At 49.5% G+C, this 23391-nt stretch overlaps 1 protein-coding gene and 1 long non-coding RNA gene across 4 annotated transcripts; one reads left to right on the plus strand and one right to left on the minus strand.

Moving 5' to 3' along the window:
• Positions 1 to 487: 487 nt before the first annotated feature.
• On the minus strand, positions 488 to 22481 carry CPA4 (carboxypeptidase A4). 3 transcript variants are annotated; one of them, XM_058724266.1, is made up of 11 exons: positions 22274 to 22475; positions 17017 to 17098; positions 16466 to 16600; positions 15244 to 15342; positions 12083 to 12184; positions 10665 to 10769; positions 9813 to 9923; positions 8199 to 8289; positions 6778 to 6977; positions 5721 to 5805; positions 488 to 1218 (listed from the first exon to the last, which is right to left on the minus strand). In XM_058724266.1, exons 1-11 carry the CDS (start codon positions 22339 to 22341, stop codon positions 1031 to 1033), a joined length of 1266 nt encoding a protein of 421 aa, XP_058580249.1. In that variant the 5' UTR covers positions 22342 to 22475; the 3' UTR covers positions 488 to 1030. The 3 variants fall into 3 exon arrangements, with proteins under 3 accessions (XP_058580249.1, XP_058580250.1, XP_058580251.1); XM_058724267.1 differs by lacking the exon at positions 488 to 1218 and adding an exon at positions 2072 to 2897 and having other exon boundaries at positions 22274 to 22481; XM_058724268.1 differs by lacking the exons at positions 488 to 1218; positions 5721 to 5805 and adding an exon at positions 5869 to 6117 and having other exon boundaries at positions 22274 to 22481.
• LOC131508989 (uncharacterized) lies at positions 16901 to 18205 on the plus strand. Its single transcript, XR_009260248.1, has 2 exons — positions 16901 to 17012; positions 17522 to 18205. It is a non-coding gene; the product is annotated as an uncharacterized LOC131508989 (long non-coding RNA).
• Positions 22482 to 23391: the final 910 nt, after the last annotated feature.

The following is a 23391-nucleotide window of genomic DNA, read 5'->3' on the forward strand; positions in this document are numbered from 1 at the left end:
AGAGAAGCCTGACTGATGAATCCTTGCTCCATCTTGACGCCCATGGCCCGGGATGCAAAACAGAAGAAGTTGACTTTAAGACCAAAAGAAACACAAGGTGCACCAGAGCACAAACAGGAATGTGCCGGGGTGGTGAGATTATCCAGGCCAGAGGAGTGATTTAGGACCTGTAGGGCGAGGGCAAGATCTTTGAAGTAAGTTCAAAAGGCAAAGTAGAGGTGAGCCCATCAGGAAAGATGGAGGTAATTCAGCAATCCTGCTATTATCTCACCCCGTCATTAAGGGTTCCTGGGTGAGCGGAACCTACACTGACACAGATCCCCTTCTGCGATCCCAGTTCCACCGCCTAACAAAGGGAAGACCGTGATCGGGACTGTTGTATCTGGGAATTTGGGGCCCAGTGAGGAGGAGTGATCCACTACTTTGTATCAGACCGAAACCAAACAAAAACCAACAAAAGAAAACAAAAGAGGAAGACCTCCACGGATAGCCCTACAAGATTTATTTTTCAAAGACAAATATATTCAAGAAGGAGTGAGATAAATGAAAGGAAGCTCGGTGTCATCTCAGAGACTGATCTCAAAGACGGGCCATGGTCTCTCCCATGGTGCCTCTCTTGGGGCCCCAGCAGAGCAAGGTCACCAGCTAGGCTAGATTGGATAAGGCTAGAGAACCACGTTCAATGTCTTTTTGTTCCAAAAATGAGGTAGAGGCATGCCACCCAGTAAGGAGTGACCCTACGTGTGGCCTACCCAGACAATCACATGAACGGAAGGGCCTACGAAGGGCCCAGTGAAACAGCAGGACCAAAACACAGCAGGGTAGCAGCAGCGCCTCTCTAAGGTCCACCACCAGAACATACGAGCTTCAAGGATGAGGGCCGGAGAGGGGCTGCCCTGCGTGCCCCACAAAGCCGGAGGGCTCTGACTCACGCGTGAAAGAACAAGCTCCCTTTAGTAGTGCTTTAGCGGGCAGGCAGACGCGGGGATAAATGACAGACAGAAGACAGGGTCAGGGTGGGGCTCTTCGTCTAGTAGAGGTTGTCCCGCACATGCTCCATGATGGTCTTCAGCCCCAACCAGGTCTCCTCGGCAGTGGGGATGATCTGGTTGGCTGGTAGGAGGAAGCCATAGTGGCCGGTATCTCTCAACTCAAACGTGAACGCATACTTGATGCCATTATCGTATGCCCAGTCAACACTGCTCCCACTAGCTGGGTCTGTAAGTCAGAAAAGAAAACACTTTGAAGCCCAGCTTCTTTCAGGGTTAGAAGGGAAGGAGCCAGGGGTTCAGCCTGCCCGTGATTCCTGAGGGACCTAGAGTCCTTTCTGTAGGTCATCAGGCCTACGACACATGAACACTGGCCTGATGAGCATCTTCAACAGTCTCAAGCCAAGAGATTTTTAAACCCTTATGCCCACCTTGTCACTAACTCACTGTGGAGACTCCTTCAGGTCACTCAGAACCAGTCTGCACAGAGTATGACAGGCAGCCCCCGAGACAGCCCCAGTGATCCTGGTCTCCTGGTCTTCACATCCGTGTACAGTGCACTCCGACAGTGAGTAGGGCTGACCTGTCCTGGGTAACTGACAGGCGGCTACAGAAATGATGGTGTGTGACCTTCAAGGCTAGACCAGAAACACTGTGGCTTCCACCGCGCTCTCTTGGATCATCTGCTCTGGGGAAAGCCAAGTAGGACAGTCAGAAAGCGTCCTACGGTGACGAGGTCTATGTAGCAAAGAACTGAGGCGTCCTGCTGATACTCAGCACGCTTGGGAAGCACCTGAGTGAGCCACTTTAGAAGCAGACCTATCCGGCCCCGTCGAGCCTTTAAATGACTCTAGCCTTGGAACTAGACTAGCAACCTCAGGAGAGGCCCTGAGCCAGAGTCACGCAGCTAAGCCATTCCTGAATTCCTAACCCAGGGAAACAGTGGAGGAAAATAAATGTTTATATTATTTTCAGCTGCTAAGTTTTAGGATAACTCTTTACACAGCAAGAGATAAGGGATACACGGAGAGAAAGAAGCATGCCCTTGAGACTGTCCCTTTGCCAAAAGGCTGGGGAAAGGAAAGAGGCCTACCTTCCTGCTACTTCCCAGCCAAACTCTACTAGAGCAGAAACTGGCTAAAAGTGCAAAGTGTGGGTGACACTGAATCGCCAAATAATGACGTCCACAGCAACTATCATTTCTTGAACATCCACCACGAGCCCGTCATTATATTGGAAAGTTTACGTGTATGACCTCATTAATCTTTAAAAACCCCAGTGAGGGGCGCCTGGGTGGCTCAGTCGGTTGGGCGTCCGACTTGGGCGGACTCAGGTCATGACCTCGCGGTCCGTGAGTTCGAGCCCCGCGTCTGGCTCTGTGCTGACAGCTCAGAGCCTGGAGCCTGTTTCAGATTCTGTGTCTCCCTCTCTCTCTGACCCTCCCCCATTCATGCTCTGTCTCTCTCTCTCTCTGTCTCAAAAATGAATAAACGTTAAAAAAAAATTTTTTTTAAATAAAAAATAAAAACCCCAGTGAGGTGGGTAACACCGTCCTTATTTTTCAGATGAGGAAATCCAGGCTCAGAGTGGGTAATTTACCTAAGGAAATACAGACGGAAAATGGCAGGATTGGAATTGAAACCCGGGTCCCTCTGCTGATAAAAGCCCGTGCTTTCTTCAACCTCCTCCCAGTCCATTGAGTAGAGTACACGTCTGTTAAATGAAGACATGGGTTCCTTTTGTTTTCCCACAATTCCTGAGGGTTGTTTCCCATGATAGCATTTGTGATTTTTCTAGAGATGCTGCTTCTACTGCGATGACACGCCCCCTGAGGTTACGGAACAGACCCTCCTATTGTCTCCGAAATCCTTGTGCGGTTACCACGTCCTTCTCTACCCTGGGAAAAGGCTGAATAAAAAACAGATGATGGCACCAGAAATTTCTAGAGGTTATTTATATGGCAAACTCAAGTATTTCAGAATACCTTTTGAATTCAGGAAGGAGCCAAGAAGATCTCTGCTGAGCAAAGTGATCAAGTGCACGTACTTCACTGTACTTGGGTCTCTGCTCAGAATCTACCCACTCTTTTAACACGAGTGGGAACACACTACTAATATGCTATTAAAGACACACGTAGGGGCACCTGGGTGGCTCAGTCGGTTACGCGTCTGACTCTTGATTTTGGCTCAGGTCGTGATCTCACAGTTCATGGGATCGGGCCCCGAGCTGGGCTCGGTGCTGACCATGCAGAGCCTGCTTGGGATTCTCTCTCTCCCTCTCTCTCTTTGCCTCTCCCCCACTCATTCTCTCTCCCCCCCTCTCTCTCTCTCTTTCTAAATAAACAAACACTAAAAAAAAAAAAACCACTGTCTTTTTAAATTAACATTGGAAAATTATTCCCCATCAGCACATATAAATGCACCTCATTCATTTGTCGGGGGGGGGGGGCATACTGTCTCACCGTGTGAATGCTTTTATTCAGTACTGTACTGATGGACATTTAGGTGTTCACCAGTCTTCCGTGACTATAAACGATGCTGTCATGAACATCCTTCATCCTCACGAGTCAGATGAGCCCAGAGAACTTGTGTCCAAGCCCTGAGTAGACCAGAATCAGTGAATGGAAGGGGCGAGGGTTGCTAGAGGCAGGTGGCCTGAAGCCGCACAGTCTGACCAGAGGAAGGGGACATGAAACGCAGACACAAGAATTAAAGAAGCAAAATGGGCTGGGGCTGTCCAGCACAGGGATTGAAAACGCGGTATGGCACAGAAAGCCTTCAGGACATAACCAATGATGCTCAGAAGGCCACTCCATCATGAAAAAAAGGAGCTTAAATCTCTTGTCCATGCTCTGTTTAAGAAGGCAAGAAAGCAGGGCACCTGGGTGGCTCAGTCGGTCAAGGGTCCGACTTTGGCTCGGGTCATGATCTCACAGTAGTTCGGGCCCTACATCGGGCTCGCTGCTGTGTGCACAGAGCCTGCTTTGGATCCTTTGTCTCCCTCTCTCTTGGCCCCGCCCCCGCTTACATTTGCACGCTCTCGCTCTCTCTCAAAAATAGGAAAAAGAGAAAGAAGGCAAGAAAGTGTGAAATTCACGTGACAACTGTTTTCAGCTAAAATGGTTAATCTAAGAAAAGGTCCAGCACTTGAAGGGACGAATGTCAACTATTCGTGTAGCACATACAATAATAACCCATAGAATTGGGGTGTTATTACACAAAAATTGATTACGTTTTGGAAAGCCAAGGGGGCAGACAAAGCCTTTAAAGAATACAGGAGATGCACTCTGGAAAGACTTAGGAAATATTATGTCTCCTGGACGACACTCAGGAGAGCCTTCTTCCTCTTGCTCTGGAGGAGTCCGACGAGTATCTCTTGATTTTGGCACAGCTTAAGCTGGGAAGAACGCGTCTGATGTGGGACGACAAGGCCATCTTTTAAACTGGAATTTGACCCCAAAGCCCCGACTGTGGTGACCCACAAAGCTCTTTTGAGAAGGCCTCGTCAAAGGACTCCTACCAAGTCTCTCTAGCTCTCTGTAGTCCCGAACTCCGTCCTCACTCATTAAGCAGAGAATGGAGACTCTCCTGACGTGCTTCTCCTCTGAGGAGGCCCCATTTAACAACACTAATAACAATAAACCATGAATAATTAATGGCCGGTTGCTGCAATTAGCCACACAATGACAACATCAGGCTAATTGCTTTATACAGCACGGTGGCGGTGGCGGTGGCCATGATGGCAGCGGTGTATGAAAGGCAGACAAGAGGGCTGAGGTCAGAGTCCAGAGGGCCCAGCAGGGCGGATGGAGCATCCTCCCAGAAGGGGAAGGCGAAAGGGACAAGCTAGCCGAGGATGAAGCGGTTGGATGGCACGGTCATGGGATGGAAGAGGACAGAAGTATCAGCAAGTTTGCAGGGGCTCTGAGGGTGGACCAACTGTCGGAAAGTTACCTACAGAGGAGGCACTGGGGGGGGGGGGGGGGGGAAGAAGGGCGCCATCTTAAAAGGTGCCAGAATTGTGCTCCTTGTGTTTGTATTTTTACTTCCCCTTGATAGCTAGACTCGTAGAGAACGAGAATATTCTTCAATGTGACCTTTAAAGATCAGGCTCACAGAATAAGGGAACCGGAAGGTTCTCAGCAGGAACAGAGTGAAATGCTCAGATGAGACACTTCAGTGAGAAACCAGAACAAAGGTTGAAGCTGTAGGTAATGAGCCTCAAGACCACCTTCAGGTTTGGAGTCTTGGTAGAGGTTTTTTGGGGGGCGGGCGGTTCGGCTTGATGTTAACCATTGCACAGAAGATCCCCGATCCCAGCATGCTGTGCTCCAACACGTGCTCACTACTGACGGGAAGGTGAGCGAACCCCCCTCCCCACCCTCAGTACCACCACCTCGGTCTGCCGATCCAAAGGTGGCTTTCCTTTGAATTTTCCTTTGAAAATCCTATGTCAGGATCTTTCCTGGAATGTGAGGAACGCAGTCCAGCAGGACTCACCTCACTGTGGGCATGTGATAAATGGCCCAGCAGTGGCGACGGTACCGATGAGGACGACACCTGCAGCACGGACGATCACACAGGCTTGACACAAATCTGGTCTACCGCTAACAACTAACAATCCGACTACAGTGCAGTAAAGCCTAACTTGCAGCTCTTCTCCCGCTTCCTTCTTCCCAAGTTTCCTCTCAAAGCATTTTCTAAATAACCGATGCACACAGCAAGTACTTACAGACAGTGGTGCACGTAGGACCCACTTGGTACGTCGTGCCCGACAGGGAAGCCAGAGCTTTGGCCGCACGCCTTGCCACCTTGTCCTAGGAGGGGGAATCGGCGGAGTGAGAAAGAATGGATCCCACAGCCTGACATCCCCCAGCTGTTCTGCACTGCAATGGTATGGAAGATTCTCGGCCCCTCCCCTGGGTTTCCCTCCTGGTCTCCTTCCTTCCCATCCAACCAGAGCCAAAGCCTGATACACAGAGATGTGGAGGGCTGCTCACCAGCCCATTGGGAATCTAGTAAATACGCCACCAACTTCACCTCTCCCGAGGGACGGGAATGTCGTGGTCGTGAACATGTGAGAAGGCCAAGTTACGTCCCAGAGGAAACCTTCTAAGAGTTGGGCGTTCCTGGAGTGGAAGTGAGACGGGGCCACCGTGTGTGGATGTGCCCTATGCAGAATGCCTGTCTGAGACCAGAATCTAGTTCACACCTAGCATGAGGCCTGCATCTGCCGGGAGGTTTATAGGCCAGCTATGGCCCTGGGCAGGGGGGCGCTCTCGAACCGACCAGCACAGTGGGAGAAGCGCGCAGTCGCCCTGCAGGTGCAGCCCTGCTTGAGCCAGTCCACCCTGAGTGCCTGTTCGCATCCTGGGGCGAGTCACTGTATGTGACACGGAGCACCCCTAGGCTGTAGCCTGCACCCTACTTAAGTTATACCTTGACCAGAATGAGGAGCACCTCCCCCTGACCCTCCACAGTGCCACCCACAGTTCTTGGCAAGCAGTGGGTCCGTAACACATTTTGGTCAGAAAAATAATTGAGAAGGAAAGGACAGGTGCAGGGTACAGTCCTTGAAACTCACAGCAAACACAGGAATAATGAGAACGGACTTCTACCTGCCCCCAGGAGGTCTGATGGCACATTCCAAAGGGCAGACAGAGAAGACCCGGCCCGATGAAATAAGCCCAAGCTCCCGGACTTTCCCTATAAGCTGGAGAACAACCACTGTGGCAGCACCCCAGGGTCAAGCAGGCCCAGGGCTCGGTAGAAGGTAGCCCATCACCCACCAGCTCATCAGCATCTGGGGCCTTCTTCACTGTGTATCCATACGGATACATCAGCAGCTGTGAGTAGCTGTGCAAGTCGATGAAGCATTTGAAATTCCCATGTTCTTGGATGAAATCTACCACCGATTTCACCTCCACTTCCGAACTGGCATGGGGTCCGTGGTATATTTCAGAGCAAGGGTTGTCACTGGCTCCCTCTCCTGTGGGGGGGGTGGGGAGGTGGCCCAAGCAGAAAGATTAACCCGTAGGCAAGAAAACAGAAATGCAGGACACTCAACCCAGAAGTGGTTTGGGAAGGCGTTGGCAGTGGACAGGTCAATGCTAGAACCCCCCGCAAGAGACTAGTTAGTCCACACTCTGCATACATTGCAGGGAGGGCGCAGAAGTGGGAAGTGAGGGTACTGCACCTGCCTCCAGAGGAGGAAAACTGGGAGGAATCCTTTAAACGGATAGAGTTGACCTTGTATTGTATCGCTCAACAGGTGTCATAAATAATTAATATCATACCTGACAATGGGTTGTAATTAACAAGTATTCGAGATAATTAATATGAAGACCAATTAATAATGAAAATGACTCCATTTATTCTGGTGTCAACTCATTCTCTTGGTTCAGATCTTAATGGCCAAGGGCTGCCAAAAATAATCTATTGTTGTGGCCAAAGTCTCGTATTTGACAGGCATTTAGAAATACCGCCTTCTGTACTCCACAACGGAGCTCCCTGAGGTATTTGGCATGAGTGTAAAACCACCCCAGTTGTGGGAAGATCTGACTTCACTTTGATGCCCTCAGTTCCCAAGTTTCTATCAGCTCCTTTCCCACAGCCACATTATTGTCCCCGCCAACGGTGTGTGTGGCAGGCAAGCTGCCCTCTTCCGAGTTACCACCAGGAACCCGTCCATCTACCCAGCCACCCGCCCAAGAGAAGCGGGGTGACCAGGGTATAAGGCATGGATCTGTATATCCAAGACTACAACAGTTTCTCAAACATTAGTGTTCTTTTCTTTTTTTTTTTTTTAATTTATTTGGGGGGGGGGGGCAGGAGGAGGGGCAGAGAGAGAGGGAGACACAGAATCTGAAGCAGGCTCCAGGCTCTGAGCGGCCAGCGCAGAGCCCGACGCGGGGCTCGAACTCACGAACCGTGAGATCATGACCTGAGCTGAAATCAAGAGTCTGACATTTAACCAACTGAGCCACCCAGGCGCCCCAAATGTTAGTGTTCTTTTAAGAGAACAAGAATTGCAGAGTTGCTCCTTTTCAGAATTATCCAAAACAAGAAACACAAAAACCCAAGACATAGTGTAAGGGACTGGCCCAAGTCTCTCAGTGAAGCAGGAATGGAGCCAGCCTAGAAACTGGCTCCCTCACCGCCACCTGGGAGCCCTGTGGTCCAGGCTTTGAAAACCATGTCCCCAACCTACCTGCAAAACTAGCATTCCAATTTCTGTTTGGATCAGTACCAACGCAACGGCTTCCAGGATTTATGGACCGTGTCTTCCTCCATAATCGGTTCTGAAAAGTCCATCAAGAAAGGAACACACATCCAGAGACGGGTCAGGGCACAGGAGAGGCGAAGGTTTTCTCTGGGGTCTATGATGGAGACGGGCACCACCGAGGGGGCAAGCTGCTGTGGCTCTGTTTGGAGTTTCACCGGGGCTCCGGTCCTCAGTGACTGAGCCGTCTCCGCTCATCTCCCAGAAAGGAAAGGCTTAGCCCTTCTGGCTCAGAGAGAAGGACTCCCCCACAGTGTCCTGATAAGAACCTTATTGGGGCGCCTGGGTGGCTCAGTCGGTTGAGCGTCCGACTTCGGCTCAGGTCATGATCTCACGGATCGTGAGTTCAAGCCCCGCGTCAGGATCTGTGCTGACAGCTCAGAGCCTGGAGCCTGCTTCCGATTCTGTGTCTCCCTCTCTCTCTCTGCCCCTAACCCACTCGCATTCTGTCTCTGTCTCTCTCAAAAATAAATAAACATTAAAAAAAAAAATTAAAGGGGTGCCTGGGTGGCTCAGTCGGTTAAGCGTCCGACTTCGGCTCAGGTCGTGATCTCGCGGTCTGTGGGTTCGAGCCCCGCGTTGGGGGAAAAAAAAAAAAAAAGGACCTTATAATGCGAGAACCAGCCTGATACCACCTGAACCCACCGGATAACTCTCGGTTTCAGCAAAAGTAGGACAAACAGACATCATATACCCAAATGATCGCTGGCGCGAGTGACAGGAAGTGCACAGCAACTATTTTATTCTTGCCTAAAAAACCAACCTGAATCCAGCCAAACTTCAAAATCTGACTGCCAGTGAATAGGAAATATGGGGGATCCGGAAACAAATGACACACAACAAAGAAGCCATCAGCCAAATTCGGAACGTGAGACATTCTGCAGGACAATTTACTCGATTTCTCCAACAAATGAATGACGTTTTAGAAGATGCATGTGGGGCGGGGGTGGATAACTGCTGTAGATTTAAAAAGCCTGCAGAGCGAGAACAACCAAATACAAGCAGGCCTTATTTGGGTACTGATTTCATTAAATTGAGTCAAAAGACATTTTAAAGATAATTGGAATTAGATGATATGAAAGAACTTCCATTCATTTTTTAAAAGGTGACAGTGGTGTATTGTTCGGGTTTTTGTTTTGTTTTGTTTTGTTTTGTTTTGTTTTGTTTTGTTTTGTTTTAATTATCATCGACTAGAGATGCATACTAAAGGAGTTCGGGGTAAAATAACCTGATGTCTGGGATTTGCTTTTAAAGAAAAGGGGGAAAAGGTGTGGGAGGGAAAGAAATGAAAAGAAGATTGGTAAAGTGTTGATAATTAGTCAAGAGCCATGACAGGGAGTTCATTAGACTCTTCTCTCTAACAAAAATATTCCCTGGTGACTCTCGGCTCAGAGAGAGACTGAAAAACGAGAGCCCAAGAGAGCTCCTAACATGCACACGTGTGCGAGTTTTCTCCACGTTCATACAGCTATGCAGGCGGCAAAGCAAGGGATTCAACCAATTCTCCTTAACTCCAAGCCCGGCCCGCTCAGTATTACTCACTTGACTTTGTGTGTACACATATCCATCAGGATTGGCCACAGGTAACAAGAAAATATCCATTTTCTCCAAGATGGAGGTGATGGTTGGGTCCTGCCCGTAATCAGATGCAATCTGAGCAGAGACGAGAAGCTCGTCAGCGATGCCAGGGCAGGCTGGGGTGCTAGGTCTAAGCCGGTGTATCTTCCCCAGATGCCCCTCTGCAGCCTCCCTGCCGCCCTCATAGACACGGCCCCGTGCAAAGCTCTTGGAGCACTTCGAAACCTGGGGGCACATGGCTCAATGAGGACGTCAACATTTGCAAGGAGTCCAGGGCTGCCTGGTTTATTCATTCCTTCCAGGGGGTGGGAAGAGGGGAGGGAAGAGCCACATATCATGATAGTTTGGGGGGAATCTGGGCCCCCACGCTAAAGCTTCGGGAAAATAAATCCTCCACGCGCAGCACCCTTCCTCTCCCTAGCGCTGCCTTAAAGCAGACCCTCCGGAGGGACACGGAGACAACATGAGGTCCTCGAGGGTCTGGAGGGCTAGGATGGGACTGCAGGCAAAGCTCGTCTGAGTTTCACTGCTGAGGAGACTCTGCTCCCTTTCTGCGGGGCTGACTGCGGGTCAGTGTTTCGGGGCCACCTCTGCAGCTCATTAGCTTGCTCGCTGCCATGAATGCACTTTGTCATTTAACCGCAGTGCCCTGACCAAGGGGCTCTGACCTCTTGCTTCTCTGATCCGAAAAGGCCCCCAGCCTACTGTGTCTATGCAGAGTGCCTTCCCACCTCGTCCCCCAGGCCCAGCCTCATGGGATGCTGTGGGGGCACCCCTGGCCCACCGGAATTCTCAGCTAATACCAGGCGACATGACCTTCCTCGCAGTCCAGATCGCTGTGGCCACCGAGATCCACTCCCGGGAATGGATGCCTGCGTTCAGCCAAACGGCCGGCCGCCGCCCGCCTTCTGCAGTGCCGAACTGTGGAAGGAGAAAGAGGCCAGAAAATGACCCTCCTGCCCACGTCTCCACTCACCTCTCCTCTCCCCAGCTCACCCCTATTCATTTAATCCATTTAAGATAATCCAGAGACCAAATGTTCCTGAGGGCACCATCTATTTATCAGGCTTCTCCGTGACCAGGGAGCTTAATTGGTTGGCTGTCAGGGCCCAGCCGAAGCTCCGGGCAGCTTGAGCTGCCCCCGGGTTGGAAGCAAATGGAAAAGGGAAACAATTGCTATTGTGAATTATAATGCCAGTGTGATTAGAGATAATATTATGTCTCTTGAAAGACCTCAAATGGTATCCCGACAGAGAGAGACACAAAAGTGCATGAACCAGCCTGTTCTCGTTGATGCAATAAATGAATTCGATTTTAAACGGAGGGAGAGAGAGGTTCACTATAGCTCTCTGTAAATGGCATGAAATGAATTCTGGCTCCCGCCTTTTAGTGTGGGGCTGGGCCGCCTTGGGTCAGAGTGTGGTGTTAATGAAGCCAGAGTCTGCATCAGATTGGCAAATAATCTAAATTTATGGGGATTATTTTAGGGCAAGCAGTTCAGCGGCAAATCTCCTCCGGCTGGTAATTCAAGCACCGCTATGAGCCAGGGTTCCTCACGGCTTATACAAAGCTAAGGATTTGACAAATGCTTAGCACCATCAGTTGCTCCGTGGTTCCTATCTCCAAATTCCTTTTATTCATTTGGCTGGATTATTTATGTAATTTATGTCCCTGCCATAAATTCCCTACCTCTTTTGCCAATATAGACCTGAATCTGTTAGAAATATCTAGAAATTAGGCTTTGTGCAGCCAAGGAGCATAGGCTGGGCTTAAAATTACATCAACCCTAAAATTAGCTTCCTAGATTGCTTTTCCAATAAGTACCCCTAAAAGCAGAAGAGAATTTGTAGAACTATCCCCATTTGTCTTACTTTACAGAGGTAGGAATGAAGGCAAAAGACTGTGGCCCATCTGAGAGCTTTCTGGAATACTAATCGAACCCACCCCACGCCCACCCCCACTACCCCTCACCCCCACTCCCTTTGATCCTGCCTTTCAGTCAAAGCTTGCAATGGGATGGATTCCTTCTAAGTTCTAACTCGTTCCACATTAGGCAAAAGCAGAGGACTCTCTGTCAGACCAAACCTGAACCCCAGTGGATGTCTCCCCACGCCCCTGAAGTCAAGGAGATCCTAAGACGCTGTCTCCTTCAGAGGCCTGAGGGCTGGGTCCTAGACACAAGGGACCAGGAGCCTGAGTCCAAGTCTGGCCCCTTGAAGAGCCTGGGGTCTCACCTTCAGTACATACATGGACCGGTTTTCAAATGAATGCCCAATCTTCACTCTGCTCGCCAGATCAGGAAAATCTCCAGCAATGCTATCCATCTCATGATAAATCTGAAGCACGAAAAAGTGAACTCAGGAGCGGTTAAAAATTTTGTTCAGCTCTGGGTAGGTATCTGTGAATTTCATCTTACTGATCTCAGTGATTTCTACCAGCCCTGTGATCGTGGGATTGGCAACATTATCGCCTGGAATACTTATTCTTGAAGAACTGCCTAAAGAGTCCTTTTCAACAATATTCTAGAAAATAACACATTTTATTTGTCCATAAAATTATAGGCCACTAACCTAGAGAGAGACTTGTGCAGATACTTCTCCAACAGTGTGGTGCCTTGTGCCATATACTAGACTGGATAAATCAGCAATTGCCCCATTTAGCCAAGGTTCTTGAAAAACGATCCTCTCTAGGCTTTTTGATCACTTTCTCCACGAGGTTTTTTTTTAAAAATTACGATACGCCCTATGTGCGTGTGTGTGTGTGCGCGCGTGTGTGTGTATTTGTTTTATAATGTGCATATGTTATGTATTCTACATGCATACCATATATTATGTATGTTATATCACTGGAATAATGCACCACAAAAATATACTACGTACACTATAAAACAACCCAAAGAAACAAAAACATTAATAATTGCATTAATAGTAGATATACACATATATAGAACGTCAGTAGAAGTTGTAAGGTTTCTTCCTCCATCCCAGTGAGGCGTCTTCCTTACCCCCTGTAGTGCAAGCACCCCACTTTGGAGATTCCTCTATCGGCCTTAAGAGAACAAGTGAAGCACTGTAAATCATAGTTACAAATGCTTCCATTTGTTTTCAATTTTTTTTGATTTGATTTCAATAGAGTTCATCCATCTTAGTTGCTCAGACCTCTTGAGGGTCAAAAGAAGGAAATAAATACGTTTATATTTAGACCTTAAAATTGGAAGAGGGAGCTTTACAGAGGAGAAAAACGTGCAGTCAATATAAAATAAAATCAAGCTTCAATGGTTTATCAGAGCTGCAGCCAATATGGCAGACTGAGGGGCGCCTGGGTGGCGCAGTCGGTTAAGCGTCCGACTTCAGCCAGGTCACGATCTCGCGGTCTGTGAGTTCGAGCCCCGCGTCAGGCTCTGGGCTGATGGCTCGGAGCCTGGAGCCTGTTTCCGATTCTGTGCCTCCCTCTCTCTCTGCCCCTCCCCCGTTCATGCTCTGTCTCTCTCTGTCCCAAAAATAAATAAAAAAAAAAAAAAAAAAAAAAAAAACGTTGAAAAAAAAAAAAAGTATAAAAAACAATATGGCAGACTGAGCAGAGAAGCAAGAGACCGCCCCCGCCCCCCCCCCCCAGATGCATAACAGCAAGCCAGGCAAACTACAATGAGAATAACCCACAGCCAAGTTTAAAACTCAAGAAAGGAGACACTGCAGGGGCAAGAAATGAAAAGGGAACAACGAGCCATCTGGGTGCAAGGTAGAAAACGCAACACGGGGACCAAACACCTGCCATGGGCACTGCGGGTTTGCGGCAAACCAGGAATAGCAACATAGAGCACAGGACCCGGCGTGGGCAAGGGGCTGGAACTTGAGAGCTGGGAACCAGGCCTTCCAGCCACGAAAAGGGCCTGGAAACTCTACCTACTGACCCTAGAAAGTGAAGCCAAAGCCGGAGGCCCGCACCGAGCCAGGACAGGCAAGAGAGTCACCCAGGTAAAGTTACAACGCCAAGCTATATCCGGAGGGAGGGGTCCAATTCACACTGCCAGCATGAGGGGAAACTCGGCCGAGCAACTAACAGAAATAACAGCAAACATGAGATTCCCACCAGAGACGTAAGAAGGCCTAAGTGGCTACGGGATGAGAGCTCTTCAAAGCTATTTTTAGAAAGAACTGCATGTGATCGAGCCAAGAGGGAGATAGCACACCAATGCCCAGCGGGGGGCCTCACGGGGGGGGGGGGGGGGGGACACCTAGAGCCAGAGGGCAAAAGCAAGTGCTTGAGAGAGTGAGGATCCCATGGCAGGCAGGCGAGGGGACGGAGTTCCTGGGGTCTTGGGTGACATTTGCAACCGGTTAAGCTCAGCTAGGGAGTGGCCCACGTTAACGAAGCTAACGTCATGGGTTTGATCCCTGGGTGAGCCCTGAGCTCTGCTTTTGTCCATGGCCCGGGACTGAACTCCTAACTTTATCCAGCTGTTCTGCAGATGTATGTCATTGGTCACAAGAGGGATCAAGGGCCAGTGCGGGTGGAAGTATACACAATAAACAAAGCTACTGACAATCAGGGGAAAGAAGTGAAAACAGTTGGTCAACCTTGGAAATCACCCCTCATCTAGAAGAAAAACGACTCAAAGTATATGCCTCATGCAAAGCATGCCAGGAACACCGTCTTTGGATAAAAAGAACAACATGTATGCAGGTACAGGAAGGAGAGTAACAATTTCGTTTTGAGGTGTTGTTCTGAGCTAGAAGAGAGCTTCCAGACTAATGCAGAAGACATCGAGGGTCATAACAAAACTCTGCTATATGTGATGCGGTCCCCTTCTCTAGCCCCTCTTGATTCCTTGAGTTCTAATAGCATATTAAATTTTTCTGCTCCAAGTGTTTTATTGTAAGGGTTGGCTTACCTTGAAAGTCAGTCATCTATATAAAGTGGTTTTTAACTAAACAGCACCAAAACACATTAGGGAACAAATATACGTTGTAAGTAATCATGATAAATGAGTGGAAATATTTGGTTAACCTTGGAAATAACCACTTGTCTACTTGCCTGGAATAAGTAACATTTTAATCTGGGTGAGTAAAATACAGGGATTATGGTGGGGTATAAGAAGGTTGAATTACAAGGACGGAAATGATTGTAATTATTCCATGGTTTTCTTTAAGGGGTTGCCTTAGAAAAGAAGGATACATGTGGGAGAAAATGTTCAGTTGTGTTTCACTGTGCTCTTAGGTGCTGGTGGGAGATAAACGACCCAAGAATTACGAAGAAATTGAAGCGTTCACATTGTAGCCCCTTAGTAAAAGGGTGTTGTGCTAAGGACTAACACCCACCTCCTGGAAGTAAGAAAACGGGTTACAAAACCCAGGGTTCTGACGACCTTTCTCTTAACCTGCTCTGAGACACTTACCGCTTCCAGGGAATGGTAGGCCCCATAGTTGAAGTTATTACCGCTTCGCTCTTGCCCTTCATTGTGTTGCATTTCTTCATCTTCATGATCTAAAAGGGCCTGAAAAAAGACACGGCAATGTCGTGGAGTGACCCACTGGACATGGAGGTTCGTGTTGTTTCTGCCATGTCTTGGCATGAGCTGGCCAAGATGGCGGCACCCTCGTCACACAAATGCCAGGGTGTAAAAGGGGGTCAGATTTTTTTCTCCATATCTATAAAAGCTTACTTCTTGGCACCCGATGTACATCACCCCGTTCGAAACCCACTTACTCCCCAAAAGCAACATATGTGCTATTTGGTTATTCTACGCTGTGAATTCTCTAGGCATCAGCCCGCATCTGGTATCCAGTGCCTCTGAAATACACAGCTTGGGAAACCATTCAGAAACAAAGAAATTCTTATAACCACTCATACTTTGAAGGCTCCTGGCAGATGTCTGTGACATGTGAGGATGATGAATAAGCTCACAGCTGCTCACGCCATCAGGAAACTCCCGGGCCAAATCACCAATTAGTCCATAACCCACCTCGGTGAAGGAGAGAACATGAGCCAGGCACTGTCCTGCTGCTCAGATACAGGTCGTGAGGCTGGTGTCTGGATGGGTGGTGATGTCCCCTCTGCTGAGAACTGTTGGTGACATTCCCTCTTTCTCAAAGGGCGCTTTTCATGACTGGTCTCCGACACCACCCCCCCCCCACCCCACCCCACCCCCCCCCCCCCGCATACACACGCACACTCTTTTCTTCCCTCCTGACTTCAAATACGAAAAGGGACGGAGGTTTAATTCTCGCGGGGCACCTACGACAGACCGGGCACTGCTGGGCATTTTACATGCGCTTAATCACTTAATTTTCTCAACAAATTGTGGGAAGTAGGTCCTCCCTGGTGCCATTTTACTGAGGAAGAAATGGAGGCTCGAGACATTAATAGCATGTCCAAAGTCACACAGCTGGTAGTTAGCAAAATCAGGATTTGGATCCAGATCTGCCCAGTTCCCTAACCGACATAATGCTCTTTTCTACTACGTGTTCCACTAACAAGTCACTGCACTTGACCTCCCTAGGCCTCAATGAGCTCATCTATAGAATGGAGAAGGATAAGACCAGGATTTGCACGCGTCTCGGATCCACTCTGGATGCTTTGGCCTATGCAAGACCAGTTAGGGACCTTGCTCTACCCACCTGCAGGTCTCCGATGGTCACTGAGTACTCTAAGCCCTGGGACTTCAGGAAGGATTTGACTGGCTGCAGGCTGACAGATGGGACCAGGACATCCACAAGACGACTGAAGGTGGAAGGAGCTTTCCAAACATCGAGCTGAAGAGAACAGAAATAAAACCAGGTTAAAGGACAGTTCAGGTAAAAGGCACAATGAGCTCATTCTTCTGGAACAACTGCCAAAAGCCAGGGTGATCCCTGAGGAGCTGGGCTCCGCCCAAGGGCAAACGCTGCCCTTTTCGCGGCGGTGTCTGGTCAGGCCTACGCAGAAGGCAATACCTGGCAAAGTCCAAGAAGTAAAAAGTCGATGGCAGACAGAAAGATGGAGCCCACTGCTGAGGCCTCCCATCTCCCAGGACAGCAGCGCTGTGACCTACAGCCCTCTTAGGCGTGCGGAGGCACTTGACTGATACAGGACTACGCACAGAAACTCTTCAGGAGCAACATTGCCAGCGGTGCTAATCGTCTCTCACCAAAGTCAGAGATACCCAAGAGGACTAAGAAGAACCAGGTACCTTAAAGTTGTCTGAGTTCACTAGCTGACTTAGTTTGCTGATCTCGTCTCCATTTCTGACGTTAATCCTAAAAACTTGGTCCCTGGAGGGGGAGGGAAAAAAAAAAAGCAAGAGATAATGGTCAGCTTTCAGCTGGCAGATAAACCCCAAGCCTACTCTCCCAGACATAACTGGGCCGAATGAGAGGAAACGGTCTAGTCTTTGGTTATAACGTATAGCCATTAAAAATAAGACTACGTGGCAAATGTGAAAAAGGGCTTATAGTATAACTTGAAGGGAAATATTAAGCGAAAGAGCAGGACACAAAATTGTATGTATGCCATGATTACAAGTATGGAAAAAGCAGATGCATTGGAAGAAAAACAGACAACGGAAATATAGCAAATGCTGACAGTGCTTATGTCCGGGTCGTGGGATTATGGATGACTTACTTTTTTTCCCCTTGTATCTGTTTTCTGTAATGTGGTCATATTACTTTATAATGAAAAACATATATATTTTGCAGAAAGGAATGTTCCTGAGTTACACGCAAAGCTAACTCAAGACATAAAGAAGCACTTCTTCACTGTCAGGGGCTAGGACTGAAACTCTGGCTAAAGGTCCGTGCTGGAAAGAGCTGGAAAAGAGAACAGACCTTCTGTCCTCGGAGGGTTATTAGCTATTTGCTGGGTGGTCTCTCAATCCTGTCCAGCTCCAGAACTCTATACAAATACGAATTACAATACGGGCTAGGGTGCTGGGGCTGACTTGGGATTCAGTCCTCCCGAGGGGGCCCTGAGAAGGCCCAGAAGGGAGCCGGCCAGTCCCGAGCCCCCCTTTGTCGTCTGTCCTGAACTCGCTTCGTGTACACCATTTAGCTTCCGCAGCAGCGGCAGGGGCAGAGGCCCCCCGAAGTCCTGTGTGTGGGCGGGAGAAGGCCGAGCCTGAAAAGCTGCCTTTGTGCCCTCAGCCGGCTCAGGGAGCCAGGGGAGCCATTAGCCCGTTGCTAGGTGACGGCCCGAATGAATCCGCACTCAACGCTGTCACATGCGTCATCCCTTTACACGAATGAATGCGGGAAGAGCTGCTGGAGAGGGCTGTGGGCTGAAGGACCTGTTGACAGAGAAAATGGTTCTGTCACAGGGAGCTAAATGTGCAGCCTCACGTGGCAGATCCGCATCTTCTGATCAGAAAACCGGCTCGATCCAGATGGGGCTCTCAGGGTCTAACTTTGTTCTGGGAGGTTCTGGAGAATCTCCAGGGGGTCGTCTAGTCCAGCCCCGAGGAGGCAAGGGTTGCTTCCGCTGCGGGGGGGGGGGGGGGGGGGGGGGGGGAGGTCTGGTGGAAATGCCAATGCCAAGGGCTCACTTTCTCCCAAGGCGTCCAGTCTCCACAGGGTCCTTGGAGGTGGGCAGCTGAGCCCATCCCCCCGGAGCTGTTGAGGCCACACTGGAGAAGCCACTGGCTGGGCTGGGGCAGTGGGGGGGGGGGGGGGGGGGGGGGAGGGTCTCAGCCTGAGCCCAACAGGCTTGCTAGGAGTTGAACTGCAGCCCTAGGAAGGTGGGGAGTCAGACTACCATTTCCCGGACGCAGGCAAGCAGCCTCGCAAAAAAGGAACAGGTTGAAAACAGAAGGGGAATCCTTACTCCTGGCTAAGTCCCGGGCCCCGTCTGCCGAACTTAACGCTCTGTCGCAACCCACCCCCAGCACTCCAGAAACGAGGAGTCTTTAAAATGAGTGTTCTAGGGGCGCCTGGGTGGCGCAGTCGGTTAAGCGTCCGACTTCAGCCAGGTCACGATCTCGCGGTCCGTGAGTTCGAGCCCCGCGTCAGGCTCTGGGCTGATGGCTCGGAGCCTGGAGCCTGTTTCCGATTCTGTGTCTCCCTCTCTCTCTGCCCCTCCCCCGTTCATGCTCTGTCTCTCTCTGTCCCAAAAATAAATAAAAAATGTTGAAAAAAAAAAAAATAAATAAAAAAATAAAAAAATAAAAAAATAAAAAAATAAAATGAGTGTTCTAGAGAGCACCTGTGCACTGACATCTCAATTGGCAAAATGAGGCATCTTGTAAAACACAACGCTGACTAGAACAATCATAAAAAAGGAGTGGAGGGAGAAGGAACGGGGAATAGAAAAAGAAAAAAAAGGAACCAAGAGCAAGGAGCTCTCGAGAGTATGAACGGCACGTTACACGTGCACCCCGAACGTGTGTTTTACTTTCCCAGGGTGGTAAGTTCACAACAGCACGTCCACACTCCTGGGCATAGTCCACACAGCAGCGGAACACAGTGAATCGAACTGGCCCTGAGCGTGAGTAAATCCACAGCACATTTCATCATACCCTATCAGCCAAGCTACCGGGGATAAAGACACAACTGTGGGGTGCAGGGAGGCAGGGTCGAAGGGCTGGTGCGGAGTGGGGCCCTTCCCCATCTGTCTCTCCTCCCCCTCTCCCTCCTACACTCTCTCAGCGCCAGCCTCACCGAAATCCCAAATTCACCGCGTACTTTGCCCTTCCGTGCCTTTGCCCATGCTGTTCCCTCTACCTGGTTGCTAGCCCTTTTCCTTATCTTCCTGGCAATCTCACACCCAGGCTCCAAGAACCAATGTCATCAGCCATGAGGTTCTCCCCAACCCGGAGGCAACGTGAGGGATGGTCTTCAGATGGCCCTAAAAAGTGGGGGGGGGGGGGGGGGGTGAGGGGATCTAACATCATTCTCAAGGTTTGTTTTTTTTTTATTTTTTTTATTTATTTTTGGGACAGAGAGAGACAGAGCATGAACGAGGAAGGGGCAGAGAGAGAGGGAGACACACAGAATTGGAAACAGGCTCCAGGCTCCGAGCCATCAGCCCAGAGCCCGACGCGGGGCTCGAACTCACAGACCGCGAGATCGTGACCTGGCTGAAGTCGGATGCTTAACCGACTGCGCCACCCAGGCGCCCCACATTCTCATGAGCGTAAGCCCGCCAGTGCCTAGAAGCAGAGAGAACATAAGTAGGTGCCGGGTGAAAGGCAGCCATTTTCTTGCCCTCATTGTCCTTGTCTCTGTTTGCAAAATGCTCCTTCCCGGTCCTGGGAGTGTGGGTGGCCGAACCCAACCTATCTCTGCCATCTGGAAATCCAGTCAAAGACCTCAAACTTTTCCTGGAAATGCAAGATTGGTCCGGGACAGGGGATATATTGGGATTTGCAAGTTGCCTCGTCTACCCCTGCTGCTCCCCACAGGTGATCTCCGCGCTCTTGTTAACTCTGGTCCTCTTCCACACCTCGGGCTGTCCAGCTGCCACCAGCGCGATGGCTGGTGACCTCCTCTCACTCACCCTCACACTCATCCCATGTTCTGGACGCCCTAGTGCCAAGCTTCTATCCTTCCCCCATTTCCATGAGGGCAAAGCCAAGAGGCCCGGCCCTTGTGCCTTTCTCGCCCAGATCGCCGGCCGGGCTTTGCAGCCACCCCAAGACATCATTTCATACTTCCTGTTCTCTGCCTGCCCTGCACCTCTAGGCATCCTGGCCGCCGTCCATCCTTCAGATGGCCGAAGACCAGGCCACGAGACCCCAGCAGAGTGAGACACACTGGGGAAGTAGGGAGTCAGGTGAAAGAAACACAAGCTAGGGGGTGACGGGGGTGGGGGGAGAGCAACCATTATCTTCATCTCCATCACTCCTGCCCCCCAACCCCCAGCCAAGCTGGGTTCTGGCTTCCTACCACATGAATGCCCAGAAAGGCCTTGCTAGAAACGTTCACTGAGCCAGGTGTCTGGGACATGTCTATGGACCCTAAGAAGGATTCCACCACCACCCTTACTGGGTTCCCTACTTTAGGATGAGAACAGATTGGGGGGGGGGGGGGGTGAGGATGACCGCAGCAGTTAAAAACAGCTGTAATTAGCTCAGGCACGCAGCCCTTTCGGTGCAAGTCCCTGTGGCGGGCGATCGAGTGCCGGGCCCGGCCGTCTCAACTCAGGGGTCCGTCCAGTGCGCTGTAAGCGAAGTCTGTATCCCGAGAAAGAAAGATTGTTCCAGCCACGTGAATAGCTGCAGTGAGAGCCTGACGGCTCTCTGCGTCAGCCCACATGGCAGCGAGCATAGTTATTACACACCTACTGCTGAGCTGCCTGCGGAAAAATCTCCTTCTCTGGCCACCTGCTATGCCCAACCCCTCTGAGCTCTTTGACAGTAGACACCGGGGGTGAAAAGAAATCATCACCATAAAAATTACTCAATCTCGTATAAGTAATTACCTCAATAAACATCCCCAAAGTCCCTCCAGCCAGATAGTATATTAGAGAGTAAACTAACACATATAGACATATCTGTGAGATACGGGATTCTGTCCGGAGACCAACTTGGGTGATAGCAAAAGGGTATGGGTTTTGCCTCCAGAGTTGCAGCTCCCCTGCTTACCAGCTAAGTGGCCTTGGGCAGGTTCCTTAACCTTTCTAAGGCTGAGTTTTTTCATGTTTAAATTGAGGAAAATAACACCCCTGCCTGGCAGAGTTGCTGCGTGATCCAAAAGATAATGCACATGAAAGCTCTTTGCAAATGGCAAAGCATTATGCGGTAATGAGTTACTAGAATTCAATCTTCTAGCGGGGGACCAAGGCACCCCTTCATCTCACCTACCTCCCAAATGTCCTCTCCACTGCAAAGCGCAAAGCATTCTGCAAACACACCGCACGCGCGCGCGCGCGCGCGCGCACACACACACACACACACACACACACAAAAACACATGCGCGCGCGCGCGCAGTGTACAAGTGTATCCTTCCGTGTCAATTTTCACAGCTGTGGCTAGGCAAGACCTATGCAATCTCCACGTCCCAGGCACTGATGAGAAAACACCAGCTCTACAAAGCCTTCACCATTAACAAAGAGGTGAAACCAAAAAGCCTAATAAGACCCAAGTTTTCCCCCTAAGCATGGCAGAAATTAGAAACACTTTCTGGTAATTCTCAGTAATTCATAATATAGAAGAAAGTAGGAAAGGCCTGGAACTGACCTTAAAAATAAGAACGAGGAAGTAAGAGAACTGATGGGAGATTAGGGAGCTGGGGAGGGACTGTGGCGCCCACCTAGTCCTGATTTCACAGATAAATTGAGCCTGAGAGAGAAGGAACTTGTCCCAGAAGGACTGGGACAGAAGCTCATGTCTTCTTTCCCAATGCCGCTCCACTTGAGATACAATCAGCCATTCATTTTCAAGTCCATTTGGCTCCTATATCTCTGAACTAGCCAAATAATAATAATAATAATAATAATAAGTCCAAAAGGAACTTACCCAAAAAATTTTTCTCGGCCACAGAAGCTGAGCCCAATAAGGGCCCCAAGGAACAGTATCCACTTCATGTCCCAAGGGTGTCAGTCATAGAGTGACTGAGTCAAGCTGTATTTATAAAGAGTCTGAAGCAGACTCATGTCCTCAAAAATGCTAATGCGATTCCCAATCACCCTTGCAACTGTGATGGTAGGTCAGACGGGCACCTACCAATGCCTCTTCCATTCCTCATTCCAAGGCCAACCCTCTTGATTTACAAGGTCAGGAACTTGCTCCTCAGGCTGGAAAAGCCTGTGCCAAGGGTGCCACGTTGCTCATCACTTGGTATTTAAATAGTGTTTTTTGAATAAACAGGGAAGTCCCACAGTGCTGGAAAGAATTTACAGTGATAGGAGAGGCCAAACTGTAAACCTGAAATGAAGTTACCTCTAGAATAAGAAGAAAGTGAAGACTATCAAAGAAACCCCAAGCCAACTTCAAGACCACACACTCCATAAGCCCTGTCAGAGAATTTCACCAGAACAGGTCATAACGATGAGAGTTTGTGACCTCTGTTATGAATCTGACACCTAATTCTTACGACTCCACTAACAAAGTAGAAATACAGGAGGTAAATGGGATAGGAAGAAGTGTTAGTCTGGATAAAATCTCAGTTTTCCTTGGGGTCTGAGTAAAGGTAAGGCTTAACCATATTATTAATAATAAGACTCTGTTACATTCGCTATACTCTCAGTCTAGTGTCCTTTCTGCCGAATCACAGCAGAACATATGAAAGGCACTCGTGATCTCCACAACTTCTTCAGGGATTCTGAGGCCTTCGAGTCTGTCCTGGGAGCTCCAAATCCTCAAATTTGGAGCCCCACACCCAAAGACTCCCCCATCCCACTGTCCCTATGCCCTACATCATTCGTTCTGCTCTTGCCCAAGGGGAGTGGACACAACCAAAGATCACGGTTGGGAGTGTTAAAGAAAAATTGTTCTGACCCTTGTTGAAACTGTAAGGAAGACTTTATTCAAGATTATTCCAATAGGGCTCATGCATCAGAAGAGAGCAATTGTGTTCAACTCCTCGGACAGTAAAGACAGTAGGGGTGGGGGGGGGGGGTCAGTAGATGGAAAAC

Source organism: Neofelis nebulosa, chromosome 4 (genome assembly GCF_028018385.1).
Source record: "Neofelis nebulosa isolate mNeoNeb1 chromosome 4, mNeoNeb1.pri, whole genome shotgun sequence".
In the NCBI taxonomy this organism is placed as follows: domain Eukaryota; kingdom Metazoa; phylum Chordata; class Mammalia; order Carnivora; family Felidae; genus Neofelis; species Neofelis nebulosa.

Excerpts from the sequence above, each read along its gene's own strand:
- CPA4 (XM_058724266.1), bottom strand. The coding sequence starts at position 22,341 with ATGAAGTGGATACTGTTCCTTGGGGCCCTTATTGGGCTCAGCTTCTGT. Across the intron at positions 16,601-17,016 it reads TGAACTCAGACAACTTTAAG|CTCGATGTTTGGAAAGCTCC; the intron begins GTACCTGGTTCT and ends TGTTCTCTTCAG. Across the intron at positions 10,770-12,082 it reads GGTCCATGTATGTACTGAAG|TTCGGCACTGCAGAAGGCGG; the intron begins GTGAGACCCCAG and ends CTCCTTCCACAG.